This window comes from Triticum urartu, chromosome 1A (genome assembly GCF_056163025.1).
Source record: "Triticum urartu cultivar PI428250 chromosome 1A, HENAU_Tu73, whole genome shotgun sequence".
In the NCBI taxonomy this organism is placed as follows: Eukaryota; Viridiplantae; Streptophyta; class Magnoliopsida; order Poales; family Poaceae; genus Triticum; species Triticum urartu.
In genome coordinates this window covers 377,663,588-377,685,062 of record NC_141873.1, presented here as the reverse complement: position 1 = coordinate 377,685,062, position 21,475 = coordinate 377,663,588, and the positions used below count along the sequence as shown (strand labels likewise).

At 55.7% G+C, this 21,475-nt stretch overlaps 1 protein-coding gene across 1 annotated transcript; it reads right to left on the bottom strand.

Annotated features, from left to right (window-relative positions):
• Window positions 1-15,938: 15,938 nt before the first annotated feature.
• LOC147991313 (uncharacterized) lies at window positions 15,939-20,109 on the bottom strand. Its single transcript, XM_087538621.1, has 8 exons — window positions 19,758-20,109; window positions 18,508-18,575; window positions 18,077-18,464; window positions 17,860-18,001; window positions 17,625-17,760; window positions 17,022-17,543; window positions 16,848-16,925; window positions 15,939-16,775 (listed from the first exon to the last, which is right to left on the bottom strand). The coding sequence occupies exons 1-8, from the start codon at window positions 20,107-20,109 to the stop codon at window positions 15,939-15,941; spliced, it is 2,523 nt and encodes an 840-aa protein (XP_087394747.1).
• Between the last annotated feature and the right edge of the window lie 1,366 nt (window positions 20,110-21,475).

Below are 21,475 nucleotides of genomic sequence, written 5' to 3'. Positions count from 1 at the left end.
GAGTAGATTTTCATTATCCTATCGGTAATTGGTGAATTTCTATGATTGGTTTAATTTGCTTGTGGTTATGTTGCTATCCTTTGGTTCCCATCATATGAGTGTGCGCGTGGATCAAACCATAGGGTTAGTTGTATGTTGATAGGACTATGTATTGGAGGGTAAGAGTCACATAAGCTTCAACCTAGCATAGAAATTGATGCATACGGGATTGAAGGGGGAGCAATATATCTTAATGCTATGGTTGGGTTTTACCTTAATGAATGTTAGTAGTTGTGGATGCTTGCTAATAGTTCCAATCATAAGTGCATAGAATTCCATGTCCGGGATGACATGCTAGCAGTAGCCTCTCCCACATAAAACTTGCTATCGGTCTAGTAAAGTAGTCAATTGCTTGGGGACAATTTCGCAACTCCTACCACCACTTTTCCACACTCGCTATACTAAATTTATTGCTTCTTTACCTAAAACAGCCCCTAGTTTTTATTTACTTGCTCTTTCTATTCTTGCAAACCTATCCCCTTACACCTACAAAGTACCTCTAGTTTTCATACTTGTTATAGGTAAAGCGAACGTTAAGCGTGCGTAGAGTTGTATTGGTGGTCGATAGAACTTGAGGGAATATTTGTTCTTCCTTTAGCTCCTCGTTGGGTTCGACACTCTTACTTATCGAAAGAGGCTACAATTGATCCCCTATACTTGTGGGTTATCATTGAGATGCCTGGTTTTTAAATTCTAGTAAATCCAAAACCCGTCTGAAATTCATGAAACTTGGCATGCTATCATGGAGCGGCATCAACATGCCGTGGTAAAAAAATTGTCCCATTTGGGGCAGGTTTGGGTATACGCTTCTCACAAATCGGAGCTTCTCACAACAAGCATGATGGTTTTCGGTAGGGAACGTCCCACCTTTGGGGACGAAACGATATCCATTGCCTCTTATTGCTTTCAAAATATTTCTCGTGTCAACATAGAACAACAGGAGTGTTGTGGGAATTTTTGTGAATTTTTTGGGTTCGTTTGGACATTTTTATGCATTAACTGAGTTTTCAATGCATTTATGTGCATAATTCAAATTTGAACTACATGCACATGCTCCAGTGCATATAAATTGGTTGAAAAATCAAATATGTGTCCTTGGGTGCTTGCTTAGGTCCCATGCAAGAAATGGGAATGAATTTCAAACACCAGGGCACCGTTGATTGCTAGCAAAACATTGAGATGCCTGGTTTTCAAATTCAAGTAAATCCAAAACTTGGCATGCTATCATGGAATGGCACCCGACATGATGTGGTATTTTTCGTGTCCATTTTGAGAGAAGGCGCACTCGAATAATGATAGCCAACAAAGGCATTTTGAAAAAATAGCTGCCACTTTAATATCTCAAATGTTTGTATAATTCAAACCGTGTGCGTTCTGTTAACCATTCACGTGACGCCACATTTCTTAGTTTTAATGGCTGTAGGAGGTGTCGTGTGGACAACTGCTTGACCTTGACTGAATGGGAGGCGTGCGAGCGCCGTCCGGTGCACAGGCTGACCGAGAGGCGTGCAAGTTTTCCTCGAATGCGCAGGCTTACCGGTAAGCGTGTGAGTTGTACGCTGTTCAAGCTCACTGGGAAGCGAGCCCTTTGACTTCCATGGCCGCCCACCTTGCTCGCATCCTCTCCATTAATGGTGCCCAAGTCATAGTTTAATTTTATTTTTAAATATAAAACAATCATCGCAAACATTTTAGTTAGAACACTCGTATGCAAACCGACAGCTTCTTGATCGCAAACATTTCTGATAGAATATTCGTATGCAAAGTGAGAGCAGCACAGGATTTGTGCACCCCTTCAACACAAATGGTTGTTTTGGATGACCCGTGTGCAACCACATACAAACAATTTGGTAAGATTTGTCAATCCTTGTAACACTATGATTTGTCAAAATATGAAGCTAAAAATCACTAGCAGTGTCTAATTTTTGCAACTAAAATTTAGTAATTAAGCATAGATTTCATTCATAGATTAAGCAGTCGTTCTTAATTTATACAAACAGTTCAACTCGACAGCTGAACCGACCAAACTTTTCCCCAATTGTTGCCAACCACGTACTGAAATAGCTAGTTCAACTATATATACTAGCTAATTTTAAGTACATTGTACAGTTCCACCACATCTATAGTCAGATGAACTGAACAAAATAGCCCCTAATACTACTACTACTGTGGAGGGGCTTTGTACTACATCCGGCTGCCTCTCCTCTGCCGAGCGCGCTCAGTAAGAGGCGGAGGAGGAGGAGCCTACCGACGAGCTGGGCAACCGCAATACGGTGCTTGCCGCTGTTGCAGCTTCAGTGACGCTCACCTTGAACGCCCTCTGCTGCTCTAGACGACCTCTCTCGAAGCGGTGGTTCTCCTCGTAGATCTCCTAATTCCTCGCATCTGAGGCGGCATGTGTCACGGCCACGGTGGCTGTAAGGCTCTTTGCGTGCTCGATGAGGCACTCCTCCTACTCCCGCAGGAACTCGGTGTAGCGCGCAAGGTCGCTGACACACGTACGGGCATTCACCTCCGCCTCCTGCCTTCGGGCAGTGGTGGCGAAGCGGGTGATGACCCCGGTGGTCGACGGTGGGCTAGCGGCCACGGCGGCCGACGGCGGGGTGGCGGCCACGACCACCACCTCCCACCTTCAGGCCATGGTGGTGGAGCGGGTGATGGCCACAGTGGACAACAGTGGGGTGGCAGCCACGACGGCCACCTCTCGCCTTCGGGCCACGGCGGTGGAGCGTGCAATGGCCCTGGATTTCGACAGTGGTGTGGCGGAAAGGGCGACCGGCAACAGCTGCCGTGGCGGAGCGTGTGGTGGGTGTTCCACGCACACCCAACAGGGACGCCACGCGCACTACACTACACCGGGGACTGCGCCGCCGCCGCGGTGTAGCCTCCCAGCTGGAGCTGTCCTCTGATGACGGCGGAGTGGCTGAGCGCCGACGATAGACCGGTGCCATTGGAGATTGTGGGAGAAGCCGATGAGATAAGCTACAGGGAGGGAGGGGAAAATGCGACGCATGACTCGTCGGCCATGAGGGTTTTTATAGCAGGCCGGTAAGCATTGGGATTTTGGGGGATTTCACCGAGTGGGACAGGAAGCTTGCGCGAGAACCTACGAGGTTGCGCGGGAACGGTCTCACCGACGATTCATTGGCGCCACCGTTTGGCCAAAAGAACGCCCCCGCGCGTTGCGCAAGCTTGCGCTATAAGCCGTCTGCGGTAGCGGGGTGACAAGACGTGCAAGAGGAGGACGAAAGGCCACGTAGACACACGGTTAATAAAAAACGTTTGTGATTTAATAACCTACTATACCACCGACCTGGTTTATAAGTATGATTTAACTAATAAAATACGAATGCATGTCACCAAAGATTATATAGTTGGATTTGTATTTGAACATAGTTTCCAATTATATAATTTTTAAAGCATGCATTAACATTTTGTTGGTTAAATTTGAGGGCAAAGTATGGCACAGAATATAAAGGAGACTATAGACTAGACGGATGTGGTAGCACACGGCCGCTCTCTACGCAGCGATGCAACTGGCGGCTGGCCTGTAGGCGACCATTTTCTGCCTGTTCAACTACTCTATGCATGTGGTTGCTTGCGGTTCAGGCGGCCACGGCGCGCTCTGCTCTTGTCCCGCCGCACGTGCTCTACTCTCGCGTCCCTCCGGGTGCTCTGCCCTCGTCCCTCCACGCGCGCTGCTAGTGTTTGGGGCCGGTGCACGATCACGCACGTTCGTGTGCAAGCGGTTGCGCCGGGCGTGACGCGACGATGTAGTTACCCGCTATAAAAACTACCATGCGGACACGCCGAGAATCCACACCGCCTGGCCCCCTTTTATTCCTGCGGCCATTTACCTTCATCTCTCGTCTCACAGGACACAATAATCACACCCACGAGGACACATACAGAGAGGACATCCTGCGGTTCCAGTGGCGCTCCCAGCGGCCGCCGACGACAACGGCGGGCAGTTCACCACGCATCACATAGTGGACACCCACGTGAGGGGAGGACCCTCTCGGTGGTGTACATGAACGATCTGGTCTCGGTGGAGATCTCCATCCAAACTATGGAGCAGCTCCTTGCCAAGGACAATTATTGAGTGGTCGGCTTTAACCTCGAGTACACCATCGGTTGTGCCGGGCACGATCAGAAGGTTGTCATCGCCCAGTTGTGCATGCGACATGATGTCCTCGTCTACCACTACCACCTTGCCACAAGGCCTTGCGAATGTTTCTCCAGGTTTATCAACAACTCCAACTATAGTTTCGCTACGATGGACACTACCAACGATCTAATAGCGCTCAAGGTTTCGGACTTGAAATGCCCGAATCTTGTCAACATCCAGCACCACTACAAGGTCTGGGGCAGCGATAAAAACAAACTGAACTTCCTGGTTGACCTCGCTGTCGGATTTTGGGTTCCGGCAAACCCTTGAGGTTCGAACACTGGGGTGCGCACGGAGATTTCGCCTCCTACCTACCTGCACCCCTCCGCCATGCTAGGATCTAAAACTACGGAAAGAACAACACAAGAGACAGAGGGTTTATACTGGTTCAGGCCACCATTGTGGTCTAATACCCTACTCCAGTGTGTGGTGTGGTGGATTGCCTCTTGGGCTGATGATGATGAACAATACAAGGAAGAACAGCCTCGTGAGGGTCTGTTCTTGGCTAGGGCGATGAACTGCTTGGTGGAGTTCAGTCACCTTTCTCTCTCTCTCTCTCTCTCTCTCTCTCTCTCTCTCTCTCTCCCTCTCTCTTTCTCTGCTTCCTCCAACCGACCAAACCCCCTCCTTATGTGGGTGGCCGGTCCGATTTATAGAGGCCCTGGTCCTCTTCCCAAATATCGAGCGGGAAGGGAGCCAACAATGGCGGGCTAATTTGAAGGGGGACAGCAAGTATCAGCTATCCTGACAAAAGTAGTCTTCGCCTGCGCAAAGCTCGGGTGATGATGCCGTCTTGGGCTCCATGGTGACCTCCATCTCGTAGTCCTCCTGGTCTTGGTCTCGTTGCACCGAAATGGCAACCTTTGCCTGATGCCTCGGTACTCCGTGGCTGCGCTTGCCCCCTTTGCACCAAAGAGGAAAGGACGACGCTGCGCGGGCTGGCACCCGCCTGGCGCCCTGAGTCGTCATGGCTTGCGTCACGGGCACCTCGTGAGGTACCCCGCCTTGATCTCTCCGCCTCCTCGTGAGCCAGCCTGACGAGGCCGTGCCTGAGGAAGCTCCACGTCGTCCGCCCCGCGAGGCTTGGCCCCTCGCGAGGGTCTTGGGTTTGTGTTGGTGAAGATGGGTCGTGCTGGGCCCCCCTTTGAGCCACGCCGCAGGCCGCAGGCAGGCAAGTCTGGGGACCCCTGTTCCCAGAACACCGACAGTAGCCCCTGGGCCCAAGGCGCGCCCAGACTTGGCCGTGCAGGGAGGCGGAAGGGCAAGAGCGAAGCGCCACAGGCCCTAACAGCCTGCGGCCTCGGGCGCCGCGTGGCGGTTGACTGGACGTGGGCGCCTCCCCTTCCCCACGACGCCTCAGTAACTGCACGGATTGGACAAGTCCCTGCATGCAAAAACGGGTCATGATTACCTGCGATCATGGAGGTCGGCAGTTGGCCTTCGCCGGCTATAAGTACGGAACGACGCGCGCCCTTCTAGTCCATCCCTCCTTGCTTCTCTTTTTTCCCGATCCTTGCTCTGTCTTGCCGTGATGGCTCCGATCCTCCGGTTCTCGACGGCAGAGAAGGGAAAGGCTCCCCGAGAGGGGCCAGACCCACTCCCGCCGAAGAAACGTGAAAGTGCAACTATCCGTAGGTGGTTTTGGTAATTCATAACAACATATAGCTCATTGAGCTAATGCTATTCCAAGATGATTATTTCAGGAAAGCTCAATGATTGGCATGGCATGGATGTGAAAGTGGAACCCTCAAAATGCTAAGGACAAAGGATTGGCTCAAGCTCAAAAGCACAAGACTCTTCATTTTATATTTTAGTGATCCAAGATCACATTGAGTCTTTAGGAAAAGCCAATACTATTAAGGAGGGATGAGGTGTTGCTTAATGAGCCTCTTGCTTCATGTGCTTAGTGATATGCTCCAAAACCCTCAACTACTTTCCCATATCCACATATGACCTAAACCCTAAGCCAAACCCGGTCCTACCGATTCTTCCTATCCGGCGCCAGCGAGTTTCACTTGTCATTAGCCACTGCCAAACCCTAGCAATTCGGTTCTACCGATAAGGATCTCGGTCTCACCGAGATGGGGTTGCAAACTCTCTGTTTCCCTTTCGTAACTTTTCGGTCTTACCGAAAGAGCGAATCGGTCCCACCGAGATTGCAATATAAACTCAGTGTTTCCCCTTTGTAACTTTTCGGTCTCACCGAGTTCCACTCAGTCTCACCGAAAGAGCAAATCGGTCCCACCGAGTTTTCCTGACCAACTCTCTGGTTAGCTAATTACCAAATTCGGTCTCACCAAGTTTGTGTAATCGGTCTCACCGAGATTATGTTATGCCCAAACCCTAACCATATCGGTCCTACCGAGTTGCATGTCAGTCCCACCGAAAATCACTAACGGTCACTAGGTTTACATTTTCGGTCTGACCGAGCTTATTGATTCGGTCCCACCGAGATTGGAAAACTGTGTAACGGTTGGATTTTGTGTGGAGGCTATATATACCCCTCCACCTCCTTCTCATTTGATGTGAGAGCCATCAGAACACACACACCACTCCAACTCATATGTTCTGAGAGAGAACCACCTACTCATGTGTTGAGACCAAGACATTCCATTCCTACCATATGAATCTTGATCTCTAGCCTTCCCAAGTTGCTTTCCACTCAAACCTTCTTTCCACCAAATCCAAATCCTATGAAAGAGAGTTGAGTGTTGGGGAGACTATCATTTGAAGCACAAGAGCAAGGAGTTCATTACCTACACACCATTTGTTACTTCTTGGAGAGTGGTGTCTCCTAGATTGGCTAGGTGTCACTTGGGAGCCTCCGACAAGATTGTGGAGTTGAACCAAGGAGTTTGTAAGGGCAAGGAGATCACCTACTTCGTGAAGATCTACCGCTAGTGAGGCAAGTCCTGTGTGGGTGATGGCCATGGTGGGATAGACAAGGTTGCTTCTTCGTGGACCCTTTGTGCGTGGTCGCTTCTTCATGGACCCTTCGTGGGTGGAGCCCTGTGTGGACTCGCGCAACCGTTACCCTTGGGTGGAGCCCTGTGTGGACTCGCGCAACCGTTACCCTTCGTGGGTTGAAGTCTCCATCAACGTGGATGTAGGATAGCACCACCTATCCGAACCACGGGAAAAACATCCGTGTCTCCAATTGCGTTTGAATTCTCCAAACCCTTCCCTTTACATTCTTGCAAGTTGCATGCTTTACTTTCCGCTGCCTATATACTCTTTGCATTATGCTTGCTTACATTATGTGATGATTGCTTGACTTGTCCTAAAATAGCTAAAATCTGCCAAGAACTAAAATTGGGAAAAGGTTAAGTTTTTATTTGGTCAAGTAGTCCAATCACCCCCCCTAGACATACTTTTGATCCTACAAAACGGCTCATCCCCCGTGGCCCGGACGAAGGGGCCCTTCAGATGTTGCCGAGGCCTTGGTGCGAGCGGGCGCCGCCGGGGTTCCCGCTTCCATTGTACGCCCACGTCGAGGGCCCTGGAGGAGCTGATGCTAACCGCGATGGGCGGCGCCGCTGGGTCACAAAGGTGTTGGTCGTCCCCCCTGGGGTCCACACCAAGGGCTCCTTCCAAGAGTTCGTGCTCCACGTCGCCATTCCTCTTCAGTCTTGGATCCGCCTTCCTCCCTTCTTCGCCTCCATCATCCCGCAGGGGGAGCCCCTAGAGCTTTGGCTGCAGCACACCGGCTGTAGCACCCTCGCGACCGAGGCAGAGGTTGCGGTCGTCGCCCCGGACGAGGTCTACATGACTCGGGGCTGCAGGGAGATCGCCTGGGTTTGCAGGACAAGGGGTGTCTTCACGATCCACTTGGACTACGACGGTGCTTCGGTGATGCTCTTCAAGGTCTTCGATGCGAGCGGGCGCTGGCTGGAGTGCTACCCCGGGGGAGGTGGCCAGGGCCCTGCTGCGATGAGGAATGGGCTCGCCACCCGCTCCCTTGGAGGCTCCTCAGGCGGTGGAGACGCCGGAGGTTCCAGCGACTCCGGTGAGCTCTTCGCGACTCCGGAGACGAGCGACGACAGCTACGAGCCCCCGAGCCAGCGCCGCTCCTGGAGCAGGGCGGGCTCGTCAGGCCGCCACCGACTCTGGTCTGGATGGGGTTGGCGTCGGTGCTTGACGGCCCACTGTTGGTGATGGCGTCTTTTGCAGGGACGCGCGTAGTTTGTGTCCCTTTAGGATCCGTTCCCTGCGATGAATCAAAAACGCGTCCCGTAGGGGCTTGTAAGGTGCCTGTGGTCCTGTTTTGTATATATAACCCTTGTCGTAGAATTGCGCGAGTTGCTCATTCCATCTTAGCTTAGTCCTCCCTTTTGAACCTCACGAGGGCTTGGTGCTCTGCGCCGACAGGTCCCAGTCCCAAGGCGGCTTCATCCGTCGCTAGTATGCCAGGTCGCGATGCCGTGGTCAAGGCCAGGAGGTGAGCGACCCGGAGTCCGGTAAGAGCCCCTGAGTCGCGATGCTCAGGAGGTCCCCTTTGGCGCCCAAGCAGCCGTCGTTCGGTGAGAAAGGAGAGCGGCGTCGCTAATATGGGATAGCATTAGGTGCGGGGATGGTGCCATGGTAGCTGGCGCTTCCGGGCGATGACTTATCTCGAGGATCAGGGGCCGCTCTCTGGTGTGTCGCCGGGTCCGTGCATCGGCAGGCGCGAGGTTGCTTGGCGAGGTCCTAATGTGTCTCTCCCCTCTCGTTTATGCTCCCCTTTCTGCTCTACGTCCTCGGGTCCCGGCCCTCGAGCGAGTCTCAGCCGTCGCTGGTATGCCAGGTCGCGATGCCGTGGTCAAGGCCAGAGGGTGAGGGCTGGAGAGCCAGTAGGAGCCCTGAGTCGCGATGCTCAGGCACCCCCCCTTTAACGTGCAAGAGGTTCGCGCGGACGAGAGCGAAGGAGACACCGCAAGGGCCTCGCCTGACGCAGCTCCTTCGGGAGGTCCTGCATGTCCATCATAGAAAAAGCACAGGGTTGCCATGACAATTGACGGTCAGCCGTGGGTTGCCCCCGAGGGGTGGTGAGGCACTGAAGGCTTGACGAGGTGACGCTATGCGGGGCTGCCGCGGCCAGAGCTCAGCCATCCAGGTTTGTCAGCGTTGCAGGGACGGACCCATGCGCAAGCGTCGTGCTGTTTGGGAGCAGCTTCGTTAGTTGGCGTCAGCTGAGCAGGCAACTGGGTAAATCTCATTAGCGGCGAAGGAGTGGATTCGTTCAAAGAGATGTTGGGAATGCAGACATCACTGGGTCAGGCCCGAGCGACTTGGGGGGGGGGGTCATGCAGCCCGAGGGGCGCCCCCAACAAGGTAAGCTAACAACATGGAATAAAGGGATACACGCCGCAGGGACGGACCCACGCGGCCTGGGAATAATGCAGCCCTAGGGGCGCTCCCAGCTGGAAGTAAAACTCGAAAGATGTCACCTGATGATGTTGAAGATGAAAGGGGTATTGGTGTAGCAGACTCGGTGGGCTGCGGGAGCCGATCCTCACGAGCCCTCCGGCCCAGGGGGCTTGGGAGGCTCCGGAGGCGTTGGCGACTCCTCGCGGGCCATCTCCATCTCTGCCAGGGCTGCGGAACGCCTGGCCTCTCGTGCCTCCGCGATGCCCCTCATGAGGCGCTGGTACATGTCAGCCGCGCTCGGCAAGCCGTAAGGCATGCGAACGTAGCTGTGGGGTGGACCTCCGCAGCACCCCACTCGCGAGGGCCAGAGGCGCACCAGGGAGGCGACTTGGTTGAGCCCTAGTACATTGATGCAGACGCGCAGCCCGCCATCCTCGCCTGGATGGGGGGCCACTGCTGGTAGGCGACGGCCGCCTCTCATGACTCTTGACTCCTATAGCTCTTGAATGGCCTTGCTGATGAACTCCTGAGGGTCTGGATCTCCTTGCCTTGCTCCTTCTCGAGGGAAACATGCTTCAAAACACACCTCCAGGTGGTGCCCAAGCGCCTCCCTCATGACCCTAGCCAGGTCGGTGGTCCTCCAGGGGAGAGCCCCCGAGCCCTGCCTGAGGAGGGCGCCGGGCGCGCTTTCCTATGCGATGGAGGGAGGTTCCCCCTGGGCAGGCGCGGGCCCAGAGGGGCCTGCTTCCTGAGAGGCCAGGCCGGACGGTGTCTTCTTCTTCTTGGGGGCCGCCTCGGGAAGCCTCCGGCTTTCGCGATCCGGGTCTTCCAGTGCTGCGGCCTGAAAGGCTCGTTCCAGGGAACACACCGCGTCCTTCTCTTCACACGGCACCGTGATGACTCCGCCGCTTCCTGGCATCTTGAGGACGTTGTAGCCGTGGTGAGTTACGGCCATGAACTTGGCCAGTGCTGGGTACCCAAGGATGGCGTTGTACGGTAGGTGAATGTGGGCGACGTCGAAGTCGATGAGCTCGGTGCGGTAGTTGTCGCGTGCCCCGAAGGTGACAGGGAGGCGGACCTGCCCAATCGGGACCGTGGAGCCGTCGGTGATACCGGAGAAAGGCTTGGTTGGCTGAAGCTGGCTGTAGGGCACTTGGAGGTTGTTGAACGTCTCCACGGACAAGACGTTGAGCCCTGCCCCGCCATCGATGAGGGTCTTGGTGACCACCACATTGCTGATGATTGGGGAGCAAAGCATCGGGAGAACTCCGGCTGTAGCCGCACACTTGAGCTGATCTGCTGAGCTGAACGTGATGGCACACGCCGACCATCTGAGAGGGCGCGTGGCTTCGAGCCTGGGGAGGACTGCGTTCACTTCGCGGGCGAACTGCTTGAAGATGCGCTGAGAGGCGGGGTCTTGTGCTCCGCCCAAGATGCAGGCGATTACGCGCGGCTCCTGGAAGCCCCCAGCCTCCTCGTCCTGGTGGCGGTCCTCGTTTCTCCTTGGCTGCGGCTGCGGCGGTGGGAGGCCTGCGTTGCCTTGCGGGCGATCCTTGCGAGGCTGATCCCTCAAGTCTCCCTCGCGAGGTTGATCCCTCCATCGTCTCTCGCGAGGCGGGTCTTGCCAGCGATCCTCGCGAGGTTGGTCGCGCCACCCTTGGCACGGGCCACGATCTTCCCAGCGTCCTCCGTTCCTTCCTCCTCCTCGACCGTAGCCCCGGTCACCGCGGTCGGGGCGTCGGCCGATCCTTCCTTCACGCACGGCTCGGAGTTCTTGACATTCGTTGGTGTTGTGGGTGTGGAGGTCGTGGTACACACAGTACTGGCTGCCCTTGGAAGGTTCGGGCTGATCTCTGCCCCGCTTGGTATCTGGTTCTGCCGCGAGCACGGCAGCCCTCTTGCGCTTCACATCCTTGGCCTTGAGCTTCTTCTCCTCTGGGTCTGCAGCAGGCAGCTCGAGGAGGGAGAGACGCCCTTCCTCAGCCCTGGCGCACTTGTTTGCCAAGTTGAACAGCTCCAAGGAAGTGCACAGGTCTTCATGCATCGCCAGCTCCTCCTTCATCTTGACGTCGCACACGCCGTCGGAGAAGGCCGAGATGATGGCCTCCTCAGTTACCTTGGGAATCCTGAGGCGTGCGTTATTGAAGCGCTGGATGTACATCTGCAGGGTCTCACCGGGTTGTTGCTTGATGCGGCGCATGTCGCTCACGGCAGGTGGCCGGTCGCGAGTGCCTTGGAAGTTGGCGATGAAGCGGGTGCGCATCTCGTCCCAGGAGGAGATTGTGCCTGGAGATAGGTTCAGGAGCCAGGTGCGGGCCCCGTCCTTGAGTGCCATGGGGAACTAGTTCGCCATGACCTTCTCGTCTCCATTGGCAGCTTCGATGCCCAGCTCGTAGAGCTGGAGGAACTCTGCAGGGTCAGCCGTGCCGTCGTAGTGAGGAGGTAGGTCTGGCTTGAACTTGCCGGGCCACGCGACGCTGCGTAGTTCGGTGGTGTAGGCACGGCAGCCTGCTGTGGCCACGGGAGGCCTTGGGTGACGGAGAGCCTGGTCATGCATGTCCCCACGCGCAGCAGCTGGGAGCAGCGCGGGGTCTTGACGCGCGGGAGCAGGAGCATGGTTGCGACGTGCTGGAGCAGGGAGCGCCCGGGCAGCTTCTTGCGGGCGAGGGACTTCTTGGCAGCTCTGTTCTTGCCGCGCTGGCACCTGACGGAGCGGGTTCCGCCCAGGGGCCACGCGCCTTGGATCCATGGCGTCTTCTTGAGGAGGAGGCGGCCGGGGCGCCACCGGAGCCTCATCGCCCGCGTGGGGCGGGGTGCGGTGCAGCAGAACGGACGGCGTAGAAGAGCCCCCTGCGGCGCGGATGAGCTTGGCGACGCGGTCGAGCCATTCGTCGTAGATGTCGTTGACGGGGCGGTAGCGCAGGAGCTCGTTTGCCGCGATGAGCGCGGCCCGAGCCTCCATGGCCACGTGAAGCGCGCGGGACGAAGATCCAGCCGGGGCGAGCGAGGGAGTTGCGGTGCGGCCATCTTGCCGCACGGACGGATGCTGGGACGATGCTTTCCGCTTGTCCCCCGCCGGGCCGGTGGCGGCGTTGATGGCAGGTGACGGGGAACGGCGTGGATGCCCGCCGACAGGGGCCGTCTGGGCGACGCGGGAAGCGAGTGCGGCCCGGCGCTCGGCGCGGGCCCGACGAGCGTCAAACATGGGTGCGATGGTCGGAGGAGAACGGGGTGGTGGAAGACGAATCCCGGCGCACCCCTACCTGGCGCGCCAAATGTCGGATTTTGGGTTCCGGCAGACCCTTGAGGTTCGAACACTGGGGTGCGCGCGGAGATTTCGCCTCCTACCTACCTGCACCCCTCCGCCATGCTAGGATCTAAAGCTACGGAAAGAACAACACAAGAGACACAGGGTTTATACTGGTTCGGGCCACCGTTGTGGTGTAATACCCTACTCCAGTGTGTGGTGTGGTGGATTACCTCTTGGGCTGATGATGATGAACAATACAAGGAAGAACAGACTCGTGAGGGTCTATTCTTGGCTAGGGCGATGAACTGCTTGGTGGAGTTCAGTCACCTTTCTCTCTCTCTCTCTCTCTTTCTCTGCTTCCTCCAACCGACCGAACCCCCTCCTTATGTGGGTGGCCGGTCCTATTTATAGAGGCCCTGGTCCTCTTCCCAAATATCGAGCGCGAAGGGAGCCAACAATGGCGGGCTAATTTGAAGGGGGACAGCAAGTATCAGCTATCCTGACAAAAGTAGTCTTCGCCTGCGCAAAGCTCGGGTGATGACGCCGTCTTGGGCTCCATGGTGACCTCCGTCTCGTAGTCCTCCTGGTCTTGGTCTCGTTGCACCAAAATGGCAACCTTTTCCTGATGCCTCGGTACTCCGCGGCTGCGCTTGCCCCCTTTGCACCAAAGAGGAAAGGAGGACGCTACGCGGGCTGGCACCCGCCTGGCGCCTTGAGTCATCATGGCTTGCGTCATGGGCACCTCGTGAGGTACCCCGCCTTGATCTCTCCGCCTCCTCATGAGCCAGCCTGACGAGGCCGTGCTTGAGGAAGCTCTGCGTCGTCCGCCCCGCGAGGCTTGGCCCCTCGCGAGGTTCTTGGGTTCGTGTTGGTGAAGATGGGCCGTGCTGGGCCCCCCTTTGAGCCACGCCGCAGGCCGCAGGCAGGCAAGTCTGGGGACCCCCGTTCCCAGAACGCCGACAGTAGCCCCCGGGCCCAAGGCGCGCCCGGACTTGGCCATGCAGGGAGGCGGAAGGGCAAGAGCGAAGCGCCACGGGCCCTAACAGCCTGCGGCCTTGGGCGCCGCGTGGCGGTTGACTGGACGTGGGCGCCTCCCCTTCCCCACGACGCCTCGGTAACTGCACGGATTGGACAAGTCCCTACATGCAAAAACGGGTCATGATTACCTGCGATCATGGAGGTCGGCGGTTGGCCTTCGTCGGCTATAAGTACGGAACGGCGTGCGCCCTTCCAGTCCATCCCTCCTTGCTTCTCCTTCTTCCCGATCCTTGCTCCGTCTTGCCGCGATGGCTCCAATCCGCCGGTTCTCGATGGCAGAGAAGGGAAAGGCTCCCCGAGAGGGGCCAGACCCACTCCCGCCGAAGAAATGGCTCATCCCCCGTGGCCCGGACGAAGGGGCCCTTCAGGTGGTGCCGAGGCCTTGGGGCGAGCGGGCACCGTCGGGGTTCCCGCTTCCATTGTACGCCCACGTCGAGGGCCCCGGAGGAGCTGATGCTGACCGCGACAGGCGGCGGCGCCGGGTCACGAAGGTGTTGGTCGTCCCCCCTGGGGTCCACACCGAGGGCTCCTTCCAAGAGTTCGTGCTCCACGTCGCCATTCCTCTTCAGTGTTGGATCCGCCTTCCTCCCTTCTTCGCCTCCATCATCCCGCAAGGGGAGCCCCTGGAGCTCTGGCTGCAGCACGCCGGCTGCAGCACCCTCGCGACCGAGGCAGAGGTTGCGGTCGTCGCCCCGGGTGTACAGGTGGATCGTTGACATGAGGAATTGTCTTCTTCCTGACCCAGACGAGGGATCAAGCCACATAGCAGTGGCGGGAGTGTCACAAGAAGTAGATGACTAGACAATCGTTTCTCCTACCTTAGAATGCATGCAATTGTTTATTGAGGTGCGTGCGAATGATCTGTATAGTCACTGATGTAATTGGATGTTTATTTCTGTTATATATATATACATGTTATTCTACTATAGACGGAGCAATTCACACGGCTTATTAGCAGCAATCTCCTGTGTTATTATTGGTCTTCGCACACATTTCTGATTACGGACCTGTTTACCGCATATCACACACACCTTGATCTGGCTAACCGTTTATTTTGTGTTGCCTAATCACAAACAGTTCATCCAAGTGAACCGTATGCTCTATATCGCACACACCTTCATCAGGCTGCCCATTTCTTTTGTTCCGCCTGATCGCAAATAGTTCATTGAGCTGAACCGTATGCCCTATATCGCACATGCAACTAAAATCTGAACCGTGTTTGATAGCTCCGCTATCGCAAACATTTTGCACCTTTTTTGACGGTTCTTTTTCACTACCATTTGCGATTATGGCATCACACACAATTTCGTCGAAGGGTCTCTAATCGTAGTGTCGCGTTTGGACCATCCTGCAGTAGTGATATGTCATGGTAAAAACATTGTCCAATTTGGGCCAAGCTTCATTACAAACCTTTTACAAAAACTGGAGCATCTCCCAAAGAAGCCTCGTGGTTCTGATAGGGAAACGTGTCCCCCTTGTGGGCCAAACGTAATCACTGCCTCTTTTTGCCTTGTATTTTCTTCTACAGGCAACATGGAACGACAGGATATCCATGCTGAAATTTAAACGATAATCGCTGCCTCTTCTCGCCTTGAACTTTGCTTTCTACACGCAACATAGAATAACAGGAGTGACGGGCTGAAATTTGAAACTGTTCAGGGTTCGTTTGGCCATTATATATATTGAAAGATCCAGCAAATTGCTGGCATTCATATATTAAGCAGGTAGAAGCGGGAAAAGAAAACATGGGGCGTGATCCAGGGATCAAGAGAAGAAATATAAAAGAAGAAAGGCGCAGCTGGCCAAAAGAAGTGGAGCTACGTCTTAGCCGATCCCCGATGGTGGCTCTGCAAATGGTTGTGCTAGACACTGGGCTCCCGCTTGCCGCCACAACTCAATAATATGCCTGATCGCAGCCAAGATGTCGGTCCTCTGCGCCACCTTGCCTCTAAAGGTGCAGTGGTGCCGCTCCAACCAGATTTCCCAAAGCACGAGCATGATGATGGTCGTGATGCCCTTCCTGCTTCCCTTCGTGGTGTTGCTGATGATCGTGTCCATGATCTCTGTTGAGCGTTGAAGGGAGGACCAGAGACCTGGCTACACGGCATGGCAGCCCTGCCACGAGGCCACCTTCTCCCAGATCTTCATAGACAGCTCACAGCGCCAGAACAAATGAACCGAACTTTCAAGGTGTCGAAGGCAAAGATGGCAGAAGTATTGGTTTTCCCATCCTCTTCTTTGCAGCCTATCGTTGCACCATAGCCGATCCAGATGCAGCAGCCACGTGAAAGTTTTGATCCGGCCAGGGGCCCAGGCCGTCCACAAGGTTTTTTTGAACGGAGCCTGAACCGATCCAAGAAACTGTGCCTGATATGCTGACGACGCGTTGTAGATCCTGCTCGCCGTGAATTTCCACTTGATTTCGTCAGGCTGCCCCGGCCTCATACTCATTCTGGCCTTTCTGATCAATCTCTCTAAGATCAGGAACTCCTGGAGGAGAGGGTTAACGTTGCCATGTGCTAGGTCCTTGATCCAAGTATTGTCGCGCAGAGCTGCCTGTACAGTCCCGTTCTTTCTTCTTGAGTGTTTGAAAAGGCGCAGGAAGGCTGCCTTGAGGGGCTCGGCACTAGCCCAGGCGCAGCCCCAAAAGGTAGCCTTGCGTCCATCGCCAATGGTGATTATCGTCATTGCACTGAACGCTGCCTTGTCGCTCTCATCACAAGGCACTTCCATCCCCACCCATGGCCATTCTGGGCTCACCCAAGAATGCCACAGCCATCTCAATCTCAGGGCCCTGCTGAATTTTGAGAGGTCGAGGATGCCGAGGCCACCGTACTCTGTGGGTGAGCAAACTTTGGACCAATTAACTTTGCATTTTCCGCCGGTCAGATCTTCATCTTGTGCCCAGAGAAATTTGCGATGGGATTTATCCACCTACAGAAATTTTTTGGGCACCCGCAGTGCGGTGATTGCAAAAGTTGGCAGCGAGATGAGGACAGCCCTGACCAGCACCCTTATGGCAGCTATAGACAGCAGTTTTCCTTTCCACCCGGCAAGACGGGCCCTGATCCTGTCCAGAACTAACTGCAGGTGCGCAAGCCTTAGGCGTTTGATGGTGATTGGCAGCCCCAGGTATGTGACAGGGAAGTGAGTGAGCCGCCTGCCAAAGCTCTACAGAACCTGCTCCATATCGATGCCCGAGCATCTGATCGGCATGGCCGTGGACTTCTGAAGGTTGATCTTCAGACCAGAGGCTTCTCCAAAGCAATGCACAATTTGCATGAGTGTTTTAATCTCCTCTTTAATCTGGTTAGCGAATATGATCGCATCATCTACATATAGACTGACCCTCAATTTAATTTCTCTTCCCGGCAGAGGTTGGAGCAGTCCTAACTCTTCGGCAGCTTGCAACAGCCGATGCAAGGGATCAATGGCGATGATGAACAGCAGTGGAGAAATGGGATCACCCTGCCTTAGCCCCTTTTTGTGCCAGACCGGCTGCCCGGGTAGGCCGTTGAGCAGGAAGGAAGAGTGTGAGGTTGATAGCAGCATCGTCACCCAGTCTCGCCATCTGGAACTGAAACCCAACCGCTGCAAGAGCTCAAGTAGATAGGGCCAAGATATACTTTCAAAAGCCCTGGTGATGTCTAGTTTCAGCAGCACTGCCGGCGTGTTTTTCCTGTGCAGTGACCGGACTCCATTCTAAACATACATAAAGCTGTCATGTATGCATTTGGTCTTCATGAAGGTTGTTTGGGCTGGTGAAATAATCAGGTGGATGACCTTCGCCAGGCGTATGGACATTACTTTTGCAATGAGCTTTGCCATGGAATGAATGAGACTGATGGGGCGATAATCAGCCATCTTGGTAGCCCCATCCTTTTTGGGCAGCAGCGCCACATGAGCAGAGTTGAGCTCGCTGAAGTTGTGGCCAGAGCAACAATAGAACTAATTAAGAGCGAGCATGACATCTGCCTTAATAATTGTCCAGCAAGATCTATAAAACACTCCGTTAAACCCATCCGGTCCTGGAGCCCTGTCCTTTGGTGTTTCCTTGATCACTTCCCATACTTCCTCCTCGGAAAAGGGGTTATCCAAGACGGGATTTGAAACTGACGGCATGTTCAGCTGATCCCAGTTGAGAATGGTTGCCCTTGAATCTGAAGAGCACATAACCGCATTGAAGTGATCCAAGATCATCTTCTCTTTGTCTTCGTGTGTTGTGGCTGTGTTACCATCGAGTTGAATGGAGTGGATGAAGTTCTTGCATCGCCTCGAGCAGACTTTGGCATGGAAGAATTTTGTACTGGCGTCTCCCGCTCTGAGCCAGGTGATTCTAGAGGCTTGCCGCTTCCTTGCCCTTTCCACCGCTGCGAGGCCGATCAGCCGTAGCTTGAGGGACTTTCTTAACTGGAATTCAGCAGCAGAGAGGGCCCTGCTTTCCTGAGCAATATCTAGGCGCAGGATTACCTCATTGACCATATGGAACTGCACCTTGGCGTCGCTGAACAGGGTTTTGCTCCAAAGCTTCAGGTCTTTTGCTATTCTGCATAGCTTGGTCGCCAGCCTCTTGAAAGCACATGTGTGAGTAGCTGGCCTGTTCCACGCCTTCTCAACGGTCTCCTGAAAATGCAGGAAGCGCGGCCAGAAGACTTCAAATTTGAACCTTGCCCGTAAGGGGGGAGGAAGCATTTGCCAGCAGGAGTGGGCAGTGGTCAGAGATGGCTGTTGATGCTGCCATCAGAATGTCGTTGGGGAATAGCAGCTCCCAGCTAGTGTTGCAGAAGAATTTGTCAATACTAACAAGTGTAGGGTTTTGATGCTCATTGCTCCAAGTGTATCTCCGATTTTTACACTTGATCTCTCGTAGGCCAGCCAAGTCCAGGGCATTTCTAAACCGTCCCATTATCCTCCTATTCAGGTTGAGATTATTCTTGTCCCTGGCCTCATAGATGATGTAGGGGGTACTGCACGCGAGAGCTCTAGAAGGAAGTCATCTTTGCAGGCGTCGTCAGCCGGTCCGTACACCATGGTGAGCCAAAAGGATTGACCCGTCTGTAGCACTGTAACTTTGGCCGTAATGGCGAATTGGTCTATTCTATGAGATGAAACCGAGACAATGGTTGCGTTCCAGAAGATGGATGCACCTCCCCTCGTTCCTATGGCTGGGAGGACGATGCAATTAGCTAGCAAGGCCCCTCTAGTATCCCACACAAGGCCGCAATCCCAGACATCTGTCTTCATCTCCTGGAGACAGCGGAGAGCTAATCTATGCGATAAAGCAATCTCACGAATGGCTTCGCACTTTGCCGGAGTGTTCATACCCCAGACATTCCAGCTCATCATGGGGCAGCGGTTGTCATCCATGGGGAAACCATATCATGCTCCAACAACTACAATTACTATTGAATTGGAAGGAAAACAGATACACCATCCATCGCACCGGGGGGTGCCAGAGTCCACCAATATCCCCAGAAACTAACTGGCGCAAAACGAGCAACCACCCTAAACTACAATAAGCAAAGTGACAACCTAACTCAAACCAACTAGGGGCTAGCCACTGTTGGAGACTATTACTAAGGTTAGCTAACATGATCAACTAGTGGCCACAGAGGCAGCAGCATCTGGTCCAGCCATGCCCGCAGCGATGCGCAGCGCGACAGGGTCGAGACGGGTCAGTGTGGCGATGGCGTTGATGTCTTCTTCAGAGAGAGGCTACTTGAACTTGTTGATGAGGGCGGCGGCAGCGTTTGGAGTCATCTTCTCCCTTGGCCCCAGGATGCCCAGCGCATGCACCAGACGGAGCGCTGCCCTTTGGGCCACGGGCACCTCCGAGTTGTTTGCATCCTGACGAGCGCTCTGGTGCACCGAGGCCGCTGTAGTATGGGTCTTGGGAGGTGCTGAAGCTCTACGCACCGGGAGAGGAGGGGGCCGCCGTGAGGATGGGAGGCTGGACCTGCTGGAAGAGGCTGGAAGGCACACCGGCGACGACTGGCCCCAGCGATGGCAGCAGAACCGACACCTCAGGCACCAACTGAAGCCGCTGAACTTGCTGCGTGACGGCTCCAAGCTGCACCGCCAACTCCTTGGGCTGACTTGGAGCTTGCTGGTGCTGCAGGCCCATGATCACAGGCGGTCCAGCGAGTGTTGGGCCGAAGGCGTCTGGCGGTCCGCTTGGCAGCGGGCCATCCTGCACCAGCGGCTGCTTGTCGAAGGAGAGGGGGGCCTCCACCGCCGCAGCCACCTGGGCGTCCAGCTCAGCGAGCATGCAGTCAACTCCTTTTGGTGGGGGGGCAGCGTTGACCTCGTTGTCGAAGAAGCCAGCGATCGGGTCTTCAGCTACGGTGTCAGACGGCCGGGGCGGGGTCACCGTCAGCGGCCGTGGGGCGGCCACCAGGCCGGGCTGCACCTCCGCAGTAGCCCCCGCGTGCCGAACGGATGCGTGGCGGCCCCTCGTGTCTTCAGAGCGGCGCTGCCCAGGGGGGAGCGGCTGTGCCGCCGAGAGGGTGAGCCGTCTCGGCGCGTCAGCTCCTTGCCAGCCTCAGCCCTGCTCGCGCGGCCTTTGCCGAGCAAGGTGTCCTTCCATGACCTGCGCCCGCCCTGGTCTTTGCCGTCTTCGTCACGCCGGCCGCCTCGGGGGAGGCCCCGGCATCCCGAGTCAGCCACCACAGCCACCAGATGACGTTGCTTGGGCTCGCGCTAGCCGTCCTCGATGCCCTTGGACCATGTGGCAGGGTAGAGCCTGGGCAAGGGCCTGTCGTCGTCGTCGGTGTCGTAGGAGGGGATGCCGCTCTGACCCGACGAGGGCGAGCATGGCTCGTACGGAGTCCAGTCCTCCACTAGGTCGATGTGGATGAGGAGGTCGTGGCGCGGAGCGTCGGGTGGCGGAGCAACAATGCGGTCCGGCGGGGAGTAGCCGTGCATTTGCTCCGCATGGCCAGCCCCACGGACAAGCACCCAGAACGTGTGCTTCATTGGGATCAGGGCGGTGTCCCACACCCAGACCCAGTAGGCGAAGGTCTTGGTGTGGCCACGCTCCAGGGTCTGGGTGTCGAGGCGGTCGACCCGGCAGCCAAGCACCTCCTCGGCTCCTTCAGGCGACCAGAAGTGTTGCGGCATGTCCTCGATGACGAGACGGACGTGGAGGAAGAACTTCTGGATGACGGCGTGGTCATTCTCATGCCAGGGCCTGATGTGGAACTTGATGCCGTCGACGGTGAGGGAGCTGCGGTTGATGGGGTTGTCATGGTGCAGAGGCAGGTCGAACACAATGAAGAAATCCTCCGGGTGGTGGTGCGTGATCCACAGCTGGTGCGGTGGGATGCGCAGCTGTGCCTCCAGCTGGCGGCCCACCGCCATGGCGCTCGTCGACCGCACGGAGGCCTGCCTCGTGGCAGTGAGCGTGACCGCCTGGCGGCGCAGTAGAGCCACTTGCTGCTCTAGGGCCGGGGTGGAGACCACCACCTTGCAGCTGTTCCTTGGACGGCGCGATGGGTCGAAGTGGGGGTGGATCCGGCGCTCCATGGGCGGCGGGGGTGGGGACGAAGCAGTTGGCGTCGAGGGGAAGCGGATGCGCTGGTGCACTGGCTCTCTATGGTGGAGGGGGCCTAGCCTATCAACTGCTCGACCGCCGG